General features: G+C 37.4%; 2 protein-coding genes across 2 annotated transcripts; both read left to right on the top strand.

Annotated features, from left to right (window-relative positions):
* The first annotated feature begins 428 nt into the window (after nt 1-428).
* Nucleotides 429-19,606, top strand: LOC113508480 (titin homolog). The gene is made up of 8 exons (XM_026891552.1): nt 429-728; nt 851-956; nt 10,729-10,822; nt 11,172-14,713; nt 16,862-16,960; nt 17,124-17,301; nt 17,693-17,831; nt 18,982-19,606. The coding sequence occupies exons 1-8, from the start codon at nt 712-714 to the stop codon at nt 19,562-19,564; spliced, it is 4,758 nt and encodes a 1,585-aa protein (XP_026747353.1). The 5' UTR covers nt 429-711; the 3' UTR covers nt 19,565-19,606.
* On the top strand, nt 976-6,543 carry LOC113508471 (mucin-3A-like). The gene has a single exon (XM_026891541.1). It carries the CDS (start codon nt 1,246-1,248, stop codon nt 6,442-6,444), a length of 5,199 nt encoding a protein of 1,732 aa, XP_026747342.1. The 5' UTR covers nt 976-1,245; the 3' UTR covers nt 6,445-6,543.
* Nucleotides 19,607-24,503: the final 4,897 nt, after the last annotated feature.

Genomic DNA, 24,503 nt, shown 5'->3' with positions numbered 1-24,503 from the left:
TACTATATCTTTACTCAGATAATTATTATGATATGGTGAAGTGAATAGGTATGGTGAGGGTTAAAATAACCGTTATATACTTAAGGCTTCATAAAATTAAATATCTTATAACTTAATACGATATTAAATGATCAGACCAGAAACGCTGTAAATAGATAGAAGTAAAATATATTAAAATATTCACCAGTAAACCAAACACTGTACATATGTCGAGGTAAAATTTCAATCTCTAAAATGCATCAACATTTTTATTTCTATCAAGTAACCATTTCGCATTCAGTCTGCACTTTCCAGTACTGTGATATCTAAGTCAAATGAAAACGAAAACAAATAAAATTTTACATTATTTTCTATACTTGCAACATTTTCTACACAGTCATTCAATTTTGACCGAGTTCATTCACAGCGGAAAGACTATGCTTAGCTTAAAATGGCGGGATGGTTTAAATAAGTCATAAGACTTCTATACGTTTTGTGTTTTATTTACATAGTTTTAATAACTAAACTAATTTAAATACGGTGACCCACTAGATTTAGATGATATTATTGTAACCACTCAAGTTTTTAGCTTAATTTCAACGGTTATTTTCTTATTTAGTCCTAATATTTTAATTTTTATGTCTAGTATATATTAAAACAAATTATGTTACTTTGTTATGACAATACTCTGTCAATTTATTTCTGTCATGAAGACGAAATAATCCAATAAGTATGGGGGAGAAAACTGGGTAAGATATTATTATTCATTGTTTACAATTCGTATTGTAGATATTGTATTTTATTGAGAAGTAAAAAAGTGCCGGTTAACCACTGTCGCTTATCATATTTAATGCCTTTATTTTGTTTTAAGATGTTGCCAAAGCTGTAGAGCTCCTTGCTCGGAAGGATTTAAAAAGGTTGTGGATCTCGAATATTCTGGGCTCGTTATTTATATTCATAAGAAGAAGGATGAAAAGGTAAATTTCTTTATTTATGTCTATTCAAAGTAATTGCTACCAAATAGTTCCCCCGCTCTCCACCCTCCAGCTTGTTTTATAGCGTAAATGGGATCCCTGCGCAACTTCAGGGCGGTCCTGTCGATGCGCCGGGATGTATAAAAACGGGAATTATCCCAGTCGCATCCTAACTTACGATGCAGTTGAGGCTGACACGTCGCCTCGGACGGTTGTGGTGAAGTTAACAGACTAAAGTTATGTGTGTCAGACTATCAGTAAAGTTCTATGTGATGGATTCTTTTATAAAGTAATGGAAAATGGTGTTTCGAGTATAATTTCATTTATTGGAAACGAACTTCGACTAGATTCATTGCCTGAAGAATTATTAATAGAGATTTGTATTTGTAATTACTCTGTGAAAGATATTTTGAATACGAGAAATATTGTGTTGGACGCGTTCGGACAGTTTGACTGCGCAAGGCTCCGTACTTTCAATCCAAAAGATATAAGGGCGGAACTTCGTTTTATTATTGAACGCCTGAGAAGCTTTCCTTGCGCTGCAGGTGAAGAAGGGGCCTACGCAGCGGCAATTGAAAAAAAGGCTTACGAAGCTCGCCTAGATGCTATAAACGATTTAGCTAGAACATTCTCCAGTGTTTTGAAGATGTCTTCTGATAACGATAATTTGCCCTCGGGATCCAACAACGAAGTGGCAGCCAATAACCAAAATATTCAAGACCCACCACGGCAGGATCCACAGGAGCAGGAACACATTCAACTACCAGCAATGCAGAACCCTAATGAACAGGAGACAATAGAAGAACGACCAACACAGAAACCAGATTTATTGGAGGATATCCCAGAATCCGCACTGTTAAATTTAGATGAACAGCATCAGCCCCAAGAACTGTTGCGGACAAGCCCAGAAGAAATGGTGACTGTTGATCCTGATGAACTGCCAACCATACAACAACCGGTAACACTTGACCTACTTGACCACCAAAATATTTCAGAATCATCGACACTTCACTCAGTTGCACTGCAAAACATCCCAGAAACTGTGATAATTAACTCAAATGAACAGCAAAATACACCAGCACACGAGATACTAAATCCAAATGAACAGCAAAATATCCCAGGACCGGCGACACCTACCCATGACGAACAGAAAAATATCCTAAGACCGGAAACACCGAACCCAGACGAACAGCAAAACGTCCCAGAGCCGGCGACACTCAACCCGGATGAAAAGCAAAATATTTCAGTACCAGCGACACCTACTATAGATGAACAGCAAAATATCCCAACACCGGCGACTCTGAACCCACATGAACAGCAAAACGTCCCAGAACCAGAGGCACTGAACCGAGAAGAACAGCAAAATGTTACAGAACCATCGACACTGAGCCCACACGAACAACTAAATGTCCCAGGACCAGCGGCACTGAACCCAGACGAACACCAAAATGTCCTAGAACTACCAGCACTGAACCCAGACGAACAGCAAAATGTCCTAGAAACACTAGCACTAAACCCACACGAACAGCAAAATGTCCCTGGACTATCTACACTGAACCCAGACGAACAGCTAAATATCCTAGGATCATCGACACCGAACCTAGACGAACAGCAAAATGTCCCAGGACCATCGACACTGAACTCAGATGAACAGCAAAATTTCCCAGGACCGGCAACGCTTCACCCAGATGAACAGCTAAGTATTCCAGAATTTTCGATACAAAATCCCGATGAACTACAGACTAAACAAGAACCAGTAATTCAAATCCCAGATGAACAATTATATTGGGGCCATGAAAGTTTTGGAAGACCGGAAGCCGAAGACTTTTTTGAACATAATTTAGAAGACTCTGAGAGTCCGCAGCTTACTATAGATGAGCCGGCAGATCTACTTCTGGCTTTTGAAGCAGCACCTGCACGAGAAATGGCTGAAGAGCCGGATTTCGACGAGATCGTTCAGAGTATCGTTGAATGCGGACGAAATATGAGGCGTTCTATAGAAGCCGCAGCAGTAGAAGAAGTTGCCGCAAATGAAGAAATCCCTGTTCTAGAAGAAGTTGGTGCCCTAGAAGAAATAAGACTACCTGAAGTTGTTAGAGCCCCAGTGGTTGTCCAGGGTCATGAACTAGCCGGCCCACCAGATATTCTACCACTAGAAGTGGTTGAAGCTCCTCATGTAGTCGAAGCTCCAGATAATTTAGAAGCTCCAGGCTTACCTACTTTCGGTATGCGAGAAGTTAAACAGAAGTCAGAACGAGTTGTTTCACCCAACATCTTCGGAAACATTGTTGATGTACCTGCTCGTTTCGGCCCTCCTGCGAAAACTTCTCGTATTATTGAAGTTAAGCATGGGCCAGTAATCCGAGTACGGACCACTGAACTGCTTAACGAAATACCCGAGGAGCTTGCGACACAACCGGACAACCGAGAAAACCCCGCGGAAAGGCTTATATATGACGAAGGCCCCTATGGCCGGACCGGTCGCGAAACTTGTGCTAGAACAAGCTTCGTTCCAATACGCAATAGAAGGACAAGAGCGACTAGTGTTACCTGCACGTATACTGCAACTAGTGCGGCTACTGCAGCCATCGCGATGAGCACGATTCCTACATCTGAATCCCCTAGTATCTTATCCAGTTTATCTAGACCTGAATGGCAAATCGATGAACCCAATGTGACTAGTACGTATACTGCGACAAGCGCGACGCAGGCGTACTCTACACCTGAATCGCCCATTGTTCCACCTCGTTTACCTCGCCCGGACTGGTATATCGAAGAGGATCCCAATCTGACGGCTACATATTCTGGAACTGGTGCCACTAGAGACTATTCTACACCCGAATCCTCCATTGTCTCATCTCGTTTGCCTCGACCAGATTGGTATGTCAGCGAAAATCCTAATTTGACTCGGGTGTATGCTGGGCCAAGTGGGAGCCGGCCCTACAATTCACCAGAATCTACCATTGTCTCATCTCATTTACCTCGAACTGAATGGCATACCAGCGAAGAACCCAAAGTTACTTGTACTTACACGGGAACCAGAGAGCCCAGTCCGGCCATTCGGACCCTTAGGACTTCTACCGCTGAATCCACCCATGTCTCATCTTATTTGCCACGACCTGAATGGCATATCAGCGAAGAACCGAATGTGACTAGCACGTACACTGCCAGTAGAGAGTCCTGTCCACCCGTTCCAACTCGCCGGCCCACTACTATTGAACCCACTAGTTTCTCATCTTATTTATCTCGACCTGAATGGCATATCAGCGAAGATCCCAATGTGACTTGTACATACACAGCTACAAGAGAGCCCAGTCCAACCATTTCAACTCGTCGGACCTCTACTGCTGAATCCATCAATTTCTCTTCTTATTTGCCTCGACCTGAATGGCATATCAGCGAAGAACGTAATGTAACATACACAGAAACGAGAGAACCCAGTCCGACCATTTCAACTCGTCGTACCTCTACTGCTGAATCCACAAACTTCTCATTGTATATCCCTCGACCTGAATGGCATGTCAGCGAAGAACCTGAAGCGTCTTGTACGTACACTGCGACTGGGGACCATACTTTTGCAAGCCTCAGAACCTCTACTGCTGAATCAGCAAATATCTCAGCTCGTTCACCTCAACCTGACCAACATACAAGCGAAGAACCTTATAGAACTTGTACGTATACTGCGAAAAGAGAGCACAGTCCGACCTTTGCAACTCTTAGAACCTCTACCTCTGAATCTACCACTGTCTTAGCTCGTTCGCCTCGACCTGAATGGCATATAAGCGAAGAACCTGATGTGAGTTGCACCTACACGACGACCAGAGAGCCCAGTCCGACATTTGCAACCCTCAGAACCTCTACCTCTGAATCTACCACTGTCTTATCTCGTTCACCTCGACCTGAATGGCATATAAGCGAAGAACCTGATGTGAGTTGCACCTACACGACGACCAGAGGGCCCAGTCCGACATTTGCAACCCTCAGAACCTCTACCTCTGAATCTACCACTGTCTTATCTCGTTCACCTCGACCTGAATGGCATATAAGCGAAGAACCTGATGTGAGTTGCACCTACACGACGACCAGAGGGCCCAGTCCGACATTTGCAACCCTCAGAACCTCTACTGCTGAATCCGCTACTGTATTATCTCGATCACCTCGACGTGAGTGGCATATAAGCGAAGAACCTAATGTGAGTTATTCTTACACCGCGACTAGAGAGCCAAGCCCGACCTTTGCAATTCTCAGACCCACTACTGTTGAATCCGCCGCTGTTTCATCTCGTTCACCTCGACCTGAATGGCATACCAGTGAACAACCTAATGTGACTTGCACTTACGCAGCTACTAGAGAGTCCAGTCCGACATTTGCAACCCTAGTCAGACCTACTACTGCTGAACCCACTATTGTCTCACCTCGTTTACCTCGTCCTGAGAGAGATATTATCAAAGAACCTAAAGCATTAAAAAAGCCTCGTCGAACTATTCCAACGCGGCAGACGTCTATTTTTGAATCCGCCAATCTGGCATCTCGTTTACCTCGACCTGAATGGCATATCAGCGAAGAACCTAATGTGGTTTCCACTTATACAGCTCCCAGTGAGTCCAGTCCGACATTTACAACCCTAGTCAGACCCACTACTGCTGAACGCACTAATGTGTCACCTCGTTCACCTCGACCTGAGAGAGATATTATCGAAGAACCTGAAGCGACAGGTACATACACTGCATCGAAAAAACCCCGTCGAGCCATCCCACCTCGAAGGACGTCTAATTTTGAATCCACCAATGTGGCATCTCGTACTCCTCGACCTGAATGGCATTCCAGCGAAGAACCTAACGTGAGTCGCACTCACACAGCTACCAGTCCGACATTTGCGACCCTCAGACCCACTACTTCTGAACGAACCAATGTCTCACTTCTTTCTCCTCGAGCTGCGGGACATTTTATCGAAGAAACTAAAACGACTGGTACGTATACTGCATCAAAGAAACCCCGTCGAGCCATCCCAACTCGGAGGAAGTCTATTATTGAATCCACCAATGTGGCATCTCGTACTCCTCGACCTGAATGGTATTCCAGCGAAGAACCTAATGTGAGTCGCACTCACACAGCTACCAGTCCGACATTTGCAACCGTCAGACCCACTACCGCTGCACTCACTAATGTCTCACCTCGTTTACTTCGATCTGAGGGACATGTTACCGAAGAACCTAAAGCGACTCGATCATATACTGCTTCAAGACAGCCCACTCGAACCATCCCAACTCGGAGCACCTCTATTTTTGAACCCACTAATGTGTCATCTGGTTTAACTCGACCTGAATGGCATGTAAGCGGGGAACCCAGTGAAACTGATACACACACTCTACGACAGTCGACCCGTTTATCTCGTCTCCGCCCGCCTATTTGGGTCCCTGAAAAACCGGCTAAAGAGGAAACACAGACTCCATCAACTGCCAAAAAACGAAGAAGGTCGAGAAGAAAGTAAAACAGACAAACGTTGTCGAGCCTAAATTTAAATATCTGGTTTATCACATTGAAGCCTTGATCTCAAACTTAAAGGTATTTTTACGAAAAAATGTATTTATAATATACCTATATATGTATATATATATATATACAAGTAGTCTTAAGTATATATTCTAGTGATAATAAGTGTCTGTAAGCGACTGTTATTTGACTATTGTCATCTCAGCTAATTGATATCGTTATGTAAAACCACAGCTTACACGACTGGCTAAAGCACTAATGGTACTTAACTGAAAGCCAAAACTGCACCTTTTTTGCCGCTATACTGGCGTATATAGTCCGTAGCGACAATAATTAGCTTAGATATTAGTTTGACATTTGTCTTAGCTTAAGATTATATTTCTATTCTGAAAGCAAAAGCATTTGCGATTTAATTTAATGTTCTGCTTAAGGCAAAGGCTACATAAGAATGCTGACTACTCACAGATATCAATTTTCGTCCAGTGTTATATTTGTTTCATAATATACATAATTCGTAACTTCTTTCAGCTTGCTTTTGTAATAATGATTAAATTTTATTAAACCTAACCCATTCTGGCGACTGATAGTATTTTTCGAATTATTTATTTCTAAATCTTGTTACATAATATTGTATACCAAATTTATTGATTTTTATAAAACTAACTTGTCCTATTGTCAATTTACCGATTATTTTTAAAAATTTAGTCGACCACTAGTGTATAAGTTGAGTCGATAGGTATTAACGTTTGTTACCCCTGCTGGGTTTTACAATGTCGAAAGTCTGATCTATTTATACTTGAAATCTTAAAAGATTTTACTTTCTTTCTTATTCTATATTTACAAAATTGTTAATTATAAAAGACTTTGACATTATATCAAAACTGTAACTTAGTTACTGATGACTGTAGGGAGAAAAGGAAGGCTCTAAAGTGAAAAATAAAAGATGATTTGGATAGGGATTTTGTGATCAACGAATGTGAAAATACGAGTAGGTATCAAAATTTTAGGTAGATAGCTCTGAGAGAGAAAATAAAATAAAAATAACTTGTAAAAGTGTTACGAATTTTTAAGAAAGAATCGACTAAATCGATTGCGACCTTACTATTATTTCTTCTTCATAATTATTATTATTATATTATTAGCTAACGGACTAATGTAACTGGCGATTTGTAAATAATGGGAATCGGGTACTAAGCGCTAAACGTTAATGGTTCTGAATAAATTGGAGCGGTGCTATCTCTTATTAAAATGGTAGTATGGGTATACGCGGTACTGATGAAAACATTTTATTGTTAATCCTCTATACTTAATAGAGTAAAAATGTTTAGGGTGTAAGTAAGTGTCAAAGATCAATCCCCTCCTAGAATAAGCGTTATACGAGCTTCGAGGGGTTGAATTAAATTCAAAATATAATCATAATCTAAGTGTTAATTGTAAGTTTTCGTAGATACTTAAAGTCTTGTAATCTACATTGTGTAACAACGTTACATTTTAAGTATATAATACCAAGTACTTGGTGATAAGTGTATAAATTACTAAACTGATTAAATAAATCACATTAATGGCATTCGATGTTTCACTTTGACTTTTCCCAATTACACGATTAGTTATTTCATTTGATTCTTAAAAATAATTTAAATTTAAATATCAGCACATAATATATTTCTCTTATTTCCCATGATCTCTTTAATATAATTTAAATAAATCATTCTCAGCTATCCTTAATTATTTTGAGTTTATGCCAAGGTTAAAATTTAAATAATAATATACAAGAAAGGCAACTTTTTAAAAATCCAAATGACATTAATTCTGTTCATTTCAAATAATTTCAATTAGGCTGTTTTAAGTTGATTAAACCATAGGTTTGATTAGGTAAAATAGATCTTCCAATAGATGTGGGAGAGTTCTAAATTAATTCCGCATCATGCAAAGCTGTGCGATGGTTTTAAAGAGCGCAAAGCTTAGCGAAACTGTGAAACCATTTCTTGTTACGGAGGATGCATAGCGATTCATTGCAGATGTGAGGTGGTGAGGTGCAGTCTAATAAATTTGTAGAGCTGACAACGAGTGCACCGCTTGGGTTTCTTCTGGTCACCGTTAATTAAAATACAAAATAATTTCTTGTCTTTTTTCTTTATCTTAATTAATACTATTAATTTAAAGCTAGGTTGGTCTAATAGCTCACCTTTTTAATATATTCCTATCCTTGCTCCTGCCCATCAGATAAAAAGATTTTATTAATACTTATACAAAATACACACAACTCACAATCTTTCTGCTTGCCTAGTCCTTGGCCAAAGTTTTAGAACAAGATTGTAAGTATGTATTAGACGGGTAAAGTAAAAGATTTATTTTTCTTTAATAAATAATTGCTATAATAATAATAATGGAAAAAGTCATTTCCATAATTATGTTCATTGAAAATATAGACATGCCATTGAAAGCCTATTTAAAGATTCGCAAGAAGATTCCCACCTTGCAAATAATTATATAGTAGGTATTATTTATGTAAATCAGTAAATTACTGTTAAAAATTAATAATACTGTAACAAAAGGACTAAATACTAAAAAAAATAAAGTCGAAATCGAGAATTACCGATTCCATTTCAATAAATCGTGATGGCAACATAATTAATTGGCTTTATATAAACATTTGGAAAAAATAGTTTAGTTGTCAGTTGTAGCCGTTAATGCAATTAATTCATTCTTCAATTTGCTACAAATATCTTATCTGTACCTATTTGGTTCGAACCAGGTCTTAAATAATTAGTAAATTAATTTGAGTAAAAATAAATCGACTTTAAAATTATTAAAAGGTCTTTAAAATTATTAGAAGGTATCTTCTAATATATAAAATTTCCGTGTCACGATGTTAGTTACCGTACTCCTCCGAAACGGCTTGACCGATGTTTACCAAATTTTATATGCGTATTCAGTAGGTCTGAGAATCGACTAGCAACTATTTTTCATACCCCTAAGTGATAAGGGTTGTTCACACTAAAATAAAATATTTTATTTTTTGGGAGAAATGTTTGTTATTGTTTTTTTTTATTATGTGACATTAAAAATACATACACCTAGAAAAAAAATCGGCAAAACAACGTTTGCTGGGTCAGCTAGTATTAGTATAGATATAGGGTCACAATGCAAACGACATGGAATTGATCTGATGCTAGTGACAATATAAACTTTGGCTAGGTACTAACCGAAGACGAGCGCGGACACAACTTTCATGGTAAATTTATTGTTTTATATTTTAGGGCTTAAGAATATCTAACTAAGAATAACATATTAAAATACACGTATTAATTAAAGTAAATTAAACAAGAACGTAAATCAAATTAATACTAATATTAGCTGTCCCAGCAATTGTTGCTTTGGCATACAAATTCGTTCTAGGAAATAATAAAAAGAAATAGGGCTATGAAAAATATATTTTGTCCACTTCTCAGACCTACCGAATATGCATACGAAATTTCATTACAATCGGTCGAGCCGTTTCGTGGACCATGACACAATATTTTTTTATAATAGAGTCGCTGCTGAGAGTTCGTTAGTATGGTGGGCTTGGTTGGCTTGAATGAATAACTGATTAACTGTAGGCTGAGTTACTTTGTTTTACTGAAGATAAATATAATATTTCGTATATTATTTTTATGATAAGAATTAGCGTTTCATACTCGTACTTGGAAGGTGACCTACTTTGCTTTACTTTTGCCCATTCCATCATTCTTCAATCAAGCTAAAATATTGCATACATATATAGGTACTAGCTGTTGCCCGTGACTTCCTCCACGTGGTTAGAAGATCTTGAGCCGTTTTCGCAGCGCACGCAACGGAAGCCCTCAAAGATGAATAATTTTCCCCGTTTTTCCACATTTTCCATTGTATCTTCGCTCCTATTAGTCGTAGCTTGATGTTATATAGCCTATAAATTCATTTCTGCCTTCCTTGATAAATGGTCTATTCAACACAAAAAGTATTTTTCAATTCGAACCAGTAGTTCCTGAGATTAGCGCGTTCAAACACATAAACAAACAAACAAACTCTTCAGTTTTATAATATTAGTATATAGATATAGAGTAACAATGCAAACGACATGGAATTGATCTGATGCTAAGCCTGAGGCCTTAGATATCGCTTTATAATGACAATATTCAAACGAATTTAGGTTAGTTTGATTTGTATTGATGATTACTTCGATCCCAAGAAAGAAAGCAAGCTAAAAAGTTCGTTTTTATATTTTGTTCAATTAATTATTTTTAACATTTTCCATTAACAGAAAATTCCGCCTTCAAGTTCTGATGATTATTGCTATGTACTGCATAATACTACGTCGAAGGAACTTAAAAGGACCGAATATGTTAATGAATTGCGTAAGTTTTGACACAGTAATAAGTTTAAAATATTGGCCAAGTCAAGGATTATAAATGTTGTGAGCGATACACAGCTTGATAAATCTGTATATTAATTAGCGTTTCACTGAGAATAATCTGTTATCGAAGCTGACTTTAACCACAATGCCTACTATAGCTATCACATTATGATCAGCATGTTTGAGCTGCCTAATGTATTGCAGTTCTGTAGAAGTATTATTCAATCAACGTAATAATAAAATAAATCCTATTTTTGTACTGGGATCAGGCAGCCCAAATGAATTCATATTAACTTAATTCTTTTAATATCATTCATGTACGTAACCGTTTTTTTATTAATATGTTTCAGATAAATACAAAACAAAATGTACACAATGTAAAACAGTTATACAAAGAGTTCGTAGCCTGCTAGATGAAATAAAAGCGATAAGAGAAAATGACGTCATAGGCATCTGTGATCATTGCAAACAAGCAACTCACAAAAACATCCCGTGTAAGAGATGTGACTTTATAGTAAGTAAGTTTATCGATATTCATCGGAGGAGGTGCTCTGAGAGGGAGCAGAGATTCAAGGTCTGGGTCTGTAAAGTCAGGCATTTGTTACAAGCATTGATTGATTCAGAAAGTGTCTGTCAACACACGGTGTATAAAGATACTGAACTGGAACGTTTCCTTCGAGAACTAAAAGGACCTTTATCTATGCGGGTACAAGATAAAGATTTATTTCCCTCGTTAAATCTGGAAAAATTGACTTCTCTTAGAAGCCTGTCACAGAGTAAAGAGATGCTAGAAGATTTGCTATTTAAAATTAAGCATGCTGGTGATAAGCGCAAATCCGATGATAGTCTTTACCCGACTCCGTCAACAACATGTCGTTGTAAGGATGGCCAATTTAACGAAGAATGTCCAAAATTACGTAAAGAAATAGCACTAATAACGGGCGACGTAGAACCAGAAAAAGAGCTTTCTAAGGATTTAAGTAAATTACTTAACAAGGAGGATTATAAAAGATTAATTAAGCAATTATTAGAGTTAAGTGGTGCCTTACCCCAAAAATGGCATCAAAATAAGGAAATAATTCGAGCGCTGTTAGTTACTTTAAATTATGCAATTAACCAAGAGTTATCCAAAGATATTATTTACAAAATATTAGAACAGTTAAGAGAGTTAAAAAATATTGTAGTGACTCAAGATTTCACAAAATATATTAAAGGAGAAGTTATTGTAGGACTGACATCCGATTTCGGTGATTTATTAGGAACCGGATCATCTAGAAACCTTGATAACAATTTGCTGCAGTTAATGTTAGATTTGACTGAATTATTAGCTGATGAACTGTCAAAAAATGTAACTAACCAACAGTCACAATTATTGCTGAAAAGTGTACAGGAAGAAATAGCACAGAAATTATTTAAAGCTAAAGATGCTAAACAAGTTCGGCAAGAAATAGGAGCGAAGGAAATGGCTTTGAGTAAAGACGTACCACCAATTTCGGTTAAAGGATCAACGAAAGATATAACTCAAGGAACCGCGCGAGGGTCACCAAAAGCGTCACCGAGAGATACAACCCAAGAATCAGCAAAAGGACTTCCTAAAGTGTCACCGAGGGACAAAGCCCAGGGATCTGCGCGTGCACGTCCTAAAATGTCACCAAGAGACACGGTCCAAGATTCCGGAAGAGCAAGTCCTAAAGTGGCACCCTTAGATTTATCTAAAAAACTTCCAAAAGGTACTGCAAAAGCTCCTATAAAATATTCTCCTAAGGACAAAAAGCAAGAATCTCCAAAATCACCTCGGGCTATTAAAGATTTTACACAGGGCTCACCCAAGGGTCCTCCTAAAGATTCAATGCGTGGTGCAGCTAAAGCACCCCCTAAAGACCCTATGCGTGGCGCAGCTAAAGGACCTCCTAAAGACCTTTTGTCTGGTGCAGCTAAAGGACCTCCTAAAGATACAATGCGTGGTGCAGCTAAAGGTCCTCCGAAAGACCCTATGCGTGGAGCAGCTAAAGGACCCCCTAAAGATCCTTTGTCTGGTGCAGCTAAAGGGCCTCCAAAAGATTCAATGCGTGGTGCCGATAAAGGACCTCCGAAAGATACAATGCGTGGTGCTGATAAAGGTCCTCCAAAAGATACAATGCGTGGTGCTGCTAAAGGACCTCCTAAAGATCCAATGCATGGTGCCCCTAAAGCACCTCCAAAAAGCCCTAAACAAAGCCCAGACAAGGGAGCGACAGAACAAGTTAAGGGAACTTCTAAAGGTGCATCAAAAACGGTATCTAAAGGATCGCCTAGGGAGACAAAAAAAAGTTCTTCACCTCAGAAAGATTCTGGACAAGGTTCACCACCAGCTGTTAAAGACACAACTCAAGCGTCTTCCCGAGAAACAAAACAAACATCAGCTAGACGGCCAACAAAAGACCCAATGTATGGCGCAGCTAAGGCACCACCTAAGCTACCTGCAAAGGACATACCGCAGGCTACTAAAGCCCAGCCGAAAGACAAAGAACAAGTCCCAGCAAAAGAACCTAAAGAAAAAAAAACAAAGTTAGACAAATCGGTCCCTAAAGATACAAAACAGACTGCAGATAAAACTACCAAAGAATCTAAGCCCGAATCAGTAAGTGAACCTGCCAAAGAAGTTAAGCAAAAACCTAAAGGACCCGCTAAGCATCCGATGCATGGTGCAGCCAAAGCACCACCTAAACAACCAAAGGATAAGATAGTAGAGAAACCAGCCGAGAAACCAACCGAGAAACCAGCTGAGAAAGTACCCGAGAAATCTACAACAGCCGATAAAACTAAAGGCACTACAGAACCCAAAAAGGAAAAGGGAAAAGGTAAAGACATACCTCTGGCTATCGCTCAAGAGTTTAGCAACGGACTTGTTAACAAATTACAACATTTGAAAGAAGAATATGATGAAACTGGTGACTTAAATCAAGGGATAACGAAAGAGATAAATACTATATTAAGAAAAACAATACAGTGTTGCACACCTGAAATGAATACTAATGTAGTAAATGAGTTATCAAATTTATGTGCAGTTGTTAAAAAAGGTACAAAAGAAGACATAGAGGTAGTAAGAAACTTTATTAAAGAATGTTTAAAAGGTCTTACTAATGATGAGAAAAACAAAAAAGATTTGAAGGCGTTATTGGCAACCTTTACTAAGAGTTATTCTAAAGGTAAAAGGTTGTCAGAAGAAAAAGCACAATCAATGGCGTTAATTCAGAAGGCTCTTGACAATAAATTAAAAGAAGATGCCAAGAAACCCAAACGCAAAGATGAAGACGATGCAGGTCTGGAATCAGGAGACAAAGTTAAAGGTAAATCCAAAAAGAAAACAAAACAACCAAAATCAAAGAAAAATAAGCTACCTAAAAAGGAAAATGAGAAAGAAAACCTTTCACCCGAAAAAAAGGCTAAAGCGGATAAATCTAAAGAAGAAAAACCTTCAAAACCTCCTGATAGGATACCTAGAGAAAGGCACGATTCTAATGCAATTATCATGAGAATATTAATAAGCGACAAAGAACGCGACGCCGAAAGGAAAGTGCGTAAAGAAAAAAGATTAGCAAAACAAAAGGAAGTAGATAAACAAAAAAGGGCACGTGTGTTAGAAGAAGCAAGAGCACCACCACCTTCAGTGGAAACAAAAATTGTGGTAGAGAAACTTAGTTCGGATATTCTTGCGTGTCCCAGGAGGCAAGATCAATTTAAATACATGGTTCAAGGAGAGAAAGTTACACATTTCGATGCACATTACAAAGATGAAATGGATGTGCAAGTAGAACCATTGCTTTTCAAGACACGCCTGGAATTCCAAGACGCTGAGCTCTTGGATCTCACGCAAGCAAACATAGAGCGGGGGTCAAGTTTAGAATTTGAGGTAAATCAAATAACTTATTGAATATACCATAGTAAACTTGGTCACTGGTCTCTGGACGTCACTTTCGTAATCTGTATGTTTTTCCCATATCACTAAATTATTAAAAGTAGCAAAGGTTTTTACTCGCCAATTCACCAGGATTTTCTAACTAGTTTCAGACAAAACTAAAGTCGAGATATAGTAGAGAACGCTGATAATTTTAAAGGTTTCTTATATTATTAAATGATGTAACGGTTTACTCACGCGTATTTATCGGGGTAGCCCGACTAGTTTCGGACCCAACCGGAGTCCTTAATCATGAGCAGACGCGGCGGGATCGCGAGTCGAACTGTTTTCTATTTTCTGTTCTTATATTGTTATTAAAATTTTATGTTACACGTTCCTAGCAAACGATGTCTGTAAACATTACAAGATAGATCAGAATAATGTACAACAAAAATTTAATATTTATAAAAGTCTACAAAGATCTACTATCTTTTAAGGATGACTTACTATGACCATTTTTTTGTTGACAATAAAAACTATTGTTAATATCGTATTAATCCTTAAAAACATAGATACGTTAATGGATACGTTACATAAATTTTCTCTTACAATTATTTAATTTTATTAAATATCTTAGGAAAAATCAAAGTTTTAACATAACTCCTTAGAAAATTGTTACTATAGGTGCGCGCTTGCGAGGCCCGTTGTTGCATTTCAAAAGCGAGAGCTTTTTATCAAATCAGTGTGATGACCACTCGGTCGTGCAACGTGCACTGCTATTTTCGGAAGCATAATTACTTAAGTTAATTTTTTTTTGAAGTTAGTTCTAGCACCGTCTTAGCCGATCTTCAGCTATTTGAGATTATTTCAGTAGCTAATTTGCCTTATGAAATTATATTGTCAAGTAATATAACAAGTGAAGTAATTCGGACTACAGGTGATTGAGATGAGACGAGAAATACGTCCAAGTTGCGATACATTGCCGGCGATGATATACCACAGTTGGTACCAGAGCTGGGCGGCTCCGCAATGAATGCAACTCACACGAACGTGTCCTACCGGGTGGCGGGCAGTGGGGTGGATCGATATAGCTTCTGCCGCGCAGGTTTCCCAGGGCATGAATGTATGTAGTATATTTAAAGAAAATAATGTTGCATATTTGATACAATTAGTACAGATAATCAAAATCTTTAAAAAAACACCTAATCACGCGAGTTTCGCTCGACTGCAATGCTTAAATTCGCCGATATAAGAACCGCGATAAGACTGCGTGGCCTGTGGGTAAAGGCATCCAACTAGATAATCGGTGGATGTGGGTTCGAGTCCAGCCCTTGAGTATTAGTTGGTACAGCAGTATTTCATTGAAAACACTTTTCGATGTTGTTTTTTGGTAAAAAATAATAATTTGTCTCTCACATTGAAGGATAAAATCAGTGAAATACATAAACGGTTAGGCGGTAGATGAACAGACGGACAGACAGTAATAGACAGCCTCATTATTTTGTTATAGACGAGTTGCAATAAAATAATGATAACGATTAAAATTCAAAGGGTTAGGCACCTTTTAAGCCTTAGAGAGCTATTCTTTGAATGACGCAGGTTCAATAATTTAAACAGCTTTTAACCTTGTAACGATGAAGCAAAAATTAAATGTTACATACAACACGAGAATCTATCTACCAGACTTTCAGCACAGTTTTTACCACCAATCAAAAAGTCTGGTTTTAGACTAGTAATAGCTATTACACGCGATTTCATCCGCGCGGCTATAATATATTACACTGATATAGAGTAGGGATTGTTTAAATCAAACAAGCGGCCTCGCTACCGCGGAACTGCAATATTATTTTGCTGCAGAGTTATGTTAAAACGTTATAACGATGTTTCTGGAACATGTTTCGCCGTTACGCGTGTCTGTCTGCGTGTCTCTGCGTGTCTCTGCGTGTCTCTGCGTGTCTGGTTTAGACGTGAAAGCGTAACAGACAGACAGAGTTACTTTCGCATTTATAATATTAGTAGGGATGGCACGGTAGCCTTTAAACTGGTGAACAGAGGTAAACGCGTTTGGTGTTTGAGATATTTTTTTTATTTTTATTATTAGAGATCAGTGATCACTTGAGTACCTGAAACAACTTAATTTTCATTAATCTTTTCTAATTATAGAAGAGCTATAAACATGGCATTATTCGATATCGACTGTCTGACAGAGATTTTATAGAGAAGGGATGGACTAAACTGCCTACAAAGAAGATAATGCGAAGGGTATGTTAAAACTGAGGACTGATTTTTTTTTTGTGTTAAGAAATATTTTTAATGTGTAAATCACAAAGTTTTTGTTACTCTGTCCATCTTTTCACCTACAAATTTCATGTTGTGTCCAATATTGATTACAACCATCTATGTTTACCTTGCAAACTGTTTTTAGATGAATATTTACAAAATGGAGCCTGTGAATCCGCAATATGACTGGTTTGAGCGGCACAAAGGGGATAAAGAGTTGTTTTACGACTCTGGGGTCAGGTTGGCAGATATCGACGACAACGGACGGGGGCACTGGTATTACAGGAACGGTGCTATCGCGTTAGACTACTATAATGCTGAAGGTTGGTATGTAGTTGTGTGGTGGGTTGGAATTTAGCTCTCATCGACATCTAGATACGTGGTAGCGTGTTGGAGCCAAGTTCATGTAACAGATGGCGGGCAGCACCGAGTGTTGCTACTACACCATTGAACCATTTAGCCAGTTCTGACCCCCTCATAACTGGAACTATTTTCTATATCAGTCCTAAAATTCATTCATAATAACATAAAATATCATTTCTTCTCATAACCTAGGATTATATATTATAGCCTAAAGTCTGACTTAGCTAGTTCTCATTTACGAATTATTATGTTCGATAGCTAGTTTTTAACATCAAGACAAATTTTAGTAACAGTAAAAAAGGATAATTAATATGACCATGTGAAAATTCAGCCTTATTTTTATTGTTTTAGAGTCAAATATAGGTCAGCGCTACGTAGTATACAGTTCTGGTGAAGAGAACGAGTCTGGGAGAGTAAAACCCATAACTGTTCTCGGTTTATTTGACGTCCTTGGCAATGGTGTGGTCTACGATCATTGTGGAAACGTTAGGTAAGCAACACATGTATCATTATAAATTGTTGTTTTATTTTTTCTTTGTTAACAAGGTAAAGAATTGATAACTACATAATATATTCAGATAATCAGTGACCCGATTTTATATCATTCTGAATTTTGTTGTTTATGTATATTTCGTTCATTGTAATGATAATTTGAAGGGGTTGGGATTTTTTCTTTTATCATGTACTTAAAAAAAATAAGATGGTTTAGTAGGTCCTGAAAACTCGAGTGACGTTAATAGTCCCAACTTTCACACGCAACAGTTGATGCGTTTGGATCGATTGCTATCTGCGTAATTTCTTGAAATGTAGACATTAACAATGTATCTCGTTTTTTTTAAATCTACCTGAAGATAGTCTACCTGCTTTTTAGTCTAAAAAAATATGAATTGCCTAATAAGTCGAAGATGACATTAAGTTAATGGATTTATTTATAGAGTTGTTCATATGTGACGAAATAAGATGAGCTGATCTGGATCTAGTTTAGTGAAATCATACTTATCTTTGGTTAAACAAGTGTTACAAGTTTTTTGATAGAGAAGTGCAGCGACTATCTATCGACTATCACTCATTGCTATGATCTAGGATCTAGTCATCTCCACACAGCTTGAAAGTAGACACTAAATTGAAGATCGATATGTTTGTTCCCACATATGCAATATCCTGTATTTATTCTTAGACCTATATAAAAAAAAATGCTTATGTGAAATCGAATTCCGAAGACGTAGCTTAGCACTATTTGCATCTCTCTTTGCCTTTTACGATTCAGATATACCCTAGCTGCTTGTTTATGTATTCAGGGATCGTGCAAAATGAGCAATTTTGGCGCTGCTGTAAAAGAGAAGCGAGGCGTGGCTTTCCTCCCATTGGTTGGCCTACTTACCTAGTAACACAAATCTTGGCGCATTCTACAGGTGGCGCATTACGATCACGACCATATATTTCCTTAGGGGACTGCAGACCCGTATAGTTTCAATACATTGTCTAATGTAAATGCATGAACGTACATTGATGCTGCAATTCCGTTACAATGTATGTTACGAGACGTGATAACTAATTACCCCCGAAAGTAAAAATTAATTAGATTCCCATCATCAAAACTACACTCAACATAAAATCTTATAAAATACTTTGTTCAACAGACTGAAGTACAACCAATCCGAAGGCCTCCTCGTGGATCCCAAGCTTGGACCACCAGGGAGGTGGAAGTGGCATACCTTGAACGATCCCCCAGTTTTACAACAAGTGTTCGTCAACACTCGTATGCACGATAGAGACGTCGAACTAATCGCGAAACCCGATAAAACAGAAGATCCATCCGACAGCTGCTATAAACATACCCAGCAAGAAATGCTCTCAATAGAACTCGACAATTTCGTCAAGGAAAAGGCAACGAAACTACTCCAGAAATTTAAACCGTTCCAAATAAGAATGAAAGCGGTGAAATTAAACGAACAATTTTCACTGAAAATTTTCGACCAAGCGAATATTAACTTGGTTTTTAGAGATGGCGCGACGAGTCTCAAAATTAATTTGGGGAGGTTGTTGAAGAGTGATGAGATAATAGATACGGAGACGTCTGATATGGCCGACGTCGCCACACCTTACGACAAGAAACCTGCGAGGAGCGGCAGCGTTGAAAACATTCAGAGACTACTCAGAACCGTAAGAAACAAAGTACGGACACAAAATGATTTTGCTATGAAGGTTACAGGTCAATTTTAGAATTATGTAAGCGTTTATTTTGTAGTTTTAGTATTGTTTGTGTAAGTTTTGTTTGTTTAAGTTACGGTGTTAATATAATATTATTAAAATTTTGATTGTAATTTAATTGCTGATGTTTCTTTTTTCCTTCCACCCCACTATAATCACAAATTTCACCGAATCACTCATCGCTGCAATAATAGAGCCACTCGAAAGTAACTCAAGTAGATAGGGCTCTCAAATTTCTATTCGAATTCACAATAAATAAATTCCTGCAAAGCATAGCATTAAAATTGTCGGTGCACTCGAGTGCAGGCGTACAGGGGAGGCGAAGCGACGCGGAATTCAAATGTTGCCTAGTAACAAACTGATGGGGTCTGCTTTGTAACGCGGTGTACACACACAAATATACGTTTTGGTCAATAAAGGGGGAAGCGAGACTACAGGTATGATTGAACTGTAATAGGGTTTGTATGGAGAGGACATTGATGAAAAGTGATTGATATACATTTGTGAATTTATGAACCGAAACGCTTGGTGTCAATATTTTTCAGATTTTTAAAAGCAATAAAAGTGAATTATTTTGTCTGCACGAGTATATTATTATGATTGCTGTTCATATATCGTTTACAAACATTTTGTCCAATCCTGCGTATTATGAGTGCAGTGGCCAGAATGTTTGTAGACGACAACATTTTAAAACAGTCTTGTAATTCTTCACTGTTCTGTCTTAGTATATAAAACCAAAGAACGAGTGTAAGCATTCATTTAGCCTCTGCTGGATTTCATCACCCACTAACTGCGATTCATATTTAATTACACAACGGTGTTAATACGCAAACACAGACACAATGAACCAATATCGTAATAACCAAATTATTATTTCATCAGCATCAGTGCATTAGACCATAATACGGAACTATTGATTGGATTGGCCGTAAGCCCTAATCCACATCATTAATTAATCTGAGTGCTGCAATACAAATATAACTTAATCCTTGCATGTAGCCACGTCATCGTCGAAAGAGTGACGCCACATAAGTTTGTTTGCCAGATAGATTTCGTCCGATTTGGATTGGAATCCTTGATGATCCTCATGAAAAAATTAAAGTGGTTATATGAGTGTTGTTTTATGAGGACAAAAATAATATTTGAGAAAAAAAAATGTAGACTTAAAAATCTAAAAAAACACATTTTAAATGTCACTCACTCTTTTCAAATTTTATCAAAATTGGCATCGGCAAAAAAGCTTTCCTAAAAATTTCAGCCTGCTAGAAAATAAGTCGCCAACGACGGAAAGTGCCTTAAAATAGAGTTACTAAAAACCAACCGGAACGACAATCAAAGAAGAAAAGTGAGTATAAATACGTGGCCGTGGGAATAAAGAATACTGTAGGTGAGTACGAATTTTATCAAAAACACCACTTCAATAAAATATGGTTTTATTTCTGGGCGTCTCTGTAGTTTAAATGATCGTGTAGCTCCAACGATGTCATTTAATAAACAAACATTCAGTGACATAAAGTAAAAAAAAACAGTAGCGTAAATAAAGCTGAATACTTTGAGGAAGCGGGGTTGTTTCAAAGCGCCTGCCATCAAAGCGAGCGTTCGACCAATTGCTGGATCTGTTAAAAACAAATATGAAGTTAATGTCATTGCTCGCTTTCGTAACAACATGCATGGTACAATCAATACAGTCGTTTGGCCTTACAACCGGAGGTCAACTTTTACAAAAGGTCGCGACTTGACAAGGATTATAGTCACACCGATAATTTGTGTGATACAAATCATTCACTTCTAAATACCTATGTGGTACACCATTAGGGTTGTATGCCGCACGACAGAGGTTAAATACAGAGCGATTTGTTGTACAACTTGCTGGTCAAATTGCTTGAAGCTTGAACAGTTATAACCATTAAGGACCGTTGCTAAGCATAGAGTGACAAAAATTGGTGTTTTGTATGAACAGGGACGATGACTGGGTATAAAAAGAAAAAACCTCATTAGTCTCTCAGTTAGATAATTGAAAAGTATGAGACACGTATTTTCTCCTTTTTCAGATAAACTAGAATTGACAAAGATTAACTGCTTTAAAGTTTAGGAGAGGGGGCTTCTGAGGTAACGATATGGTAAAATTTATACTCAGTCGTGACGTCACGCGTAAATTTGATTCAATGTAATTTGGTCAATTTATGTTTGCGGGACAAATTAAAAATACGTATCCACTATTAAACAAAAAACTACAAGACGGACACTGCAAAAAAAATGTCATCATCCCTATTGTCATCGTAGTCTTAGTACGACGAAAATTCAACCTATACAACGATATGTTCTATTACACTTCTTGTAGTGTTTCGATTCGACTTTTAATGTGTAAGACTATGACAAAGTTTAAAGGAACGGATAACTGAGTGGTTGAGGTAACCCCAGCGCCCGACGTGTCGCGGCTTTGATTCTCGCATCGTACAAGCATTTTTTTGATCCATAAATGCTTGTCCTGAGTTTGGGCGTTTTTGTGCATGTAACGTATGAAACCTCCAAAGAGTAAATGGCCTTAACGAGCCGCTTTATAAAAAAGTTATTTTATGTGAATATCAGACCCTGTTTAGATCCTTTTACTTCTTTTTATATCTCTTCTTCACTCTCTACCTAGGCGAAAGGTCTTAAAAATAAAAATGTAGTGATCTATGTGGAACACAGACAGCTTAGGCCTAAAGCCAGCAGTGTAAGCTAAATAAAACAGTAAGGAATAATATTTGTTTTTAAACAAAAATCTCCACATATCATTGAACTTTTCTTTATAAATTTAAAAGCAAAATCGTCTTTATACATCCCTTCGCGAACTTTTTATAAACAACGTATTCATAGATCCATTATTTACAAACGTTATAAGATTTAGTCTAGACTGTACATTAAAGCTTCAGATGTCTGTACACATTACAGAACCTGAAGTAATCTTGTCTGATACGTTTCCACAAATTCCTTAGAAGTCTAAGAGGCGAGGGTATTATATTAAACCTCTTTGAAAGGGCCAATGGTCTTCTAAACTTAGAGCCGGATTATTTCTTATTATCGGATGAATGGACGGAAATATTCTCAGGATATCAAGAGCCTTGTGTGTGAGGCTTAGCGAGTTTTATTTCTGTAAGCAAACATTGAAATGTTTTAGACATAGTTGTAGTTAAATAGTTAAGGTATTTTGGTGAGTCAATAAATCCGCGATTTCGAAAGAAACTGGTTTAGTAAAAATGTTAAGGTTTATTGGTAAGTGAAATTAAGTTTTAAAAAAAATGGTTTCACTGTCTCAAAATCAAACGTTTTTATTTCAAGTAGTCCGTTTTGCAGGCACTTTCAAAACGTTACAATAATGTTATTAGTTGCGCGTCTAATCTCCTTGTTCCCGAAATTTATAAAGAAGTCTATAGCGATAGTAGATAGTTTTTAGTAGGTAACTCATCGAAAGCTAATAAAAAAACATAGGCTGCAATCATTATTGTTGTACATAAATACATTTATTAATGGCTGTGCATAGGGTCCTAAACTACAAAGCTTGGTGTTTAAAGTTAAGATAACCAATAACCAAAATAAAACAGCATTCCACAGATTGGACACCAATCCCAAATAACAGCATGAAAAAATCAGAAGAGCTAAATGTTGATATTTGCTGGCAAACCATCAAAGTCCTGTGTATCATTTCCACCGTCAACGTGCACCACAATTTGTCAACCGGAGCCCACGTTGGGCGCCATAATCGATAGTCAATGTTACCGCGGCCAGCTGTTTACATTATTAGATAGCTATCTATTTGAACACATTTCGATTTTTATTGAGGCACATGTACGTGCCACTTACTAACATAATGACCTAGATTGTAACTTATAAATATAGTTGGCCGTCACACGTTTCAGTGACAAAGCTTTTACGTTCCCTATATTAAACACGACACATTGGAATTATAGTAGAGTTAATTTCATAGTAATGTTTATTATTACAATCTAATAAAATTAAACGAAAAGTATTTGTTTTTTTTTTCTTCTACTCACTCCGTTCTATGTTTAATTACTTAATGTCAATAAAAAAAATCGTGTCGTAATTGTTTTAAACAAATATTCACTAGTTGGGTGACTTACATCTAAAATACTCTTCATGTTATAATTATGTTTTTTTCAGGTATCCTATATGTTACATAGTAAGAACTGAAAGCAAACTTTAAATATTAATATTAACTAGCATAATAATTGAGCAAACAATCATCTGATGCTTGTTAATAACTCAAAGCTATTAAATACAATCCCATCTGCAACAAAGTAACATGATATGAAATAACACAATCAATTTCAGCCCCAATCACTTCACAATATACGAAAATGCAAGGATTACAACCAAGCCACTTAAATTCATTAGTGCCGGGGCCGTAATAAAAAAATTGCGCACGGTAAAATTATGCCCAGGCCGCAGACAAAATTCATTATTTTGCAAATTGACCCTACGCCGTACTAATTTAATTACCGGGCTTAACGGCGGAGAGACAACTTTATCAAAAATCACCGTTATGAAATATGCATATGTTTATAGAGTTTTATTATAGTTTGGTATTGTATCTACGAGTGGAGATAATTGGCTAGGTAGGATGCATATTTTGCAGATACACAATTCGCTTTTTTGTCTTCATGAAAATGGAATGTATGTAGGTGTAGTATTGATACATTCATACACAAGTCTATTAATAAAGGATGCAATTTAATAGAAGTAACATTTGTAGAATATCAGTCTTACAAAGCGATCTGTGTAACAAAATCGAGATGTATCAATTTAAAGCACCGCAGTAGAAATCGTTGTTGCATTATCGCTTTTTGATCTTCTATACCTTCTCGGCAATAGCTTGAATAAAGGTCAATTTATTTCGTTTTCTTCAACAAAATAAAACATCTTATTAAAATATACCTAGACATAATAATAG

Source organism: Trichoplusia ni, chromosome 1 (assembly GCF_003590095.1).
Source record: "Trichoplusia ni isolate ovarian cell line Hi5 chromosome 1, tn1, whole genome shotgun sequence".
Lineage (NCBI taxonomy): Eukaryota > Metazoa > Arthropoda > Insecta > Lepidoptera > Noctuidae > Trichoplusia > Trichoplusia ni.
This window is presented reverse-complemented; position numbering and strand designations above follow the sequence as displayed.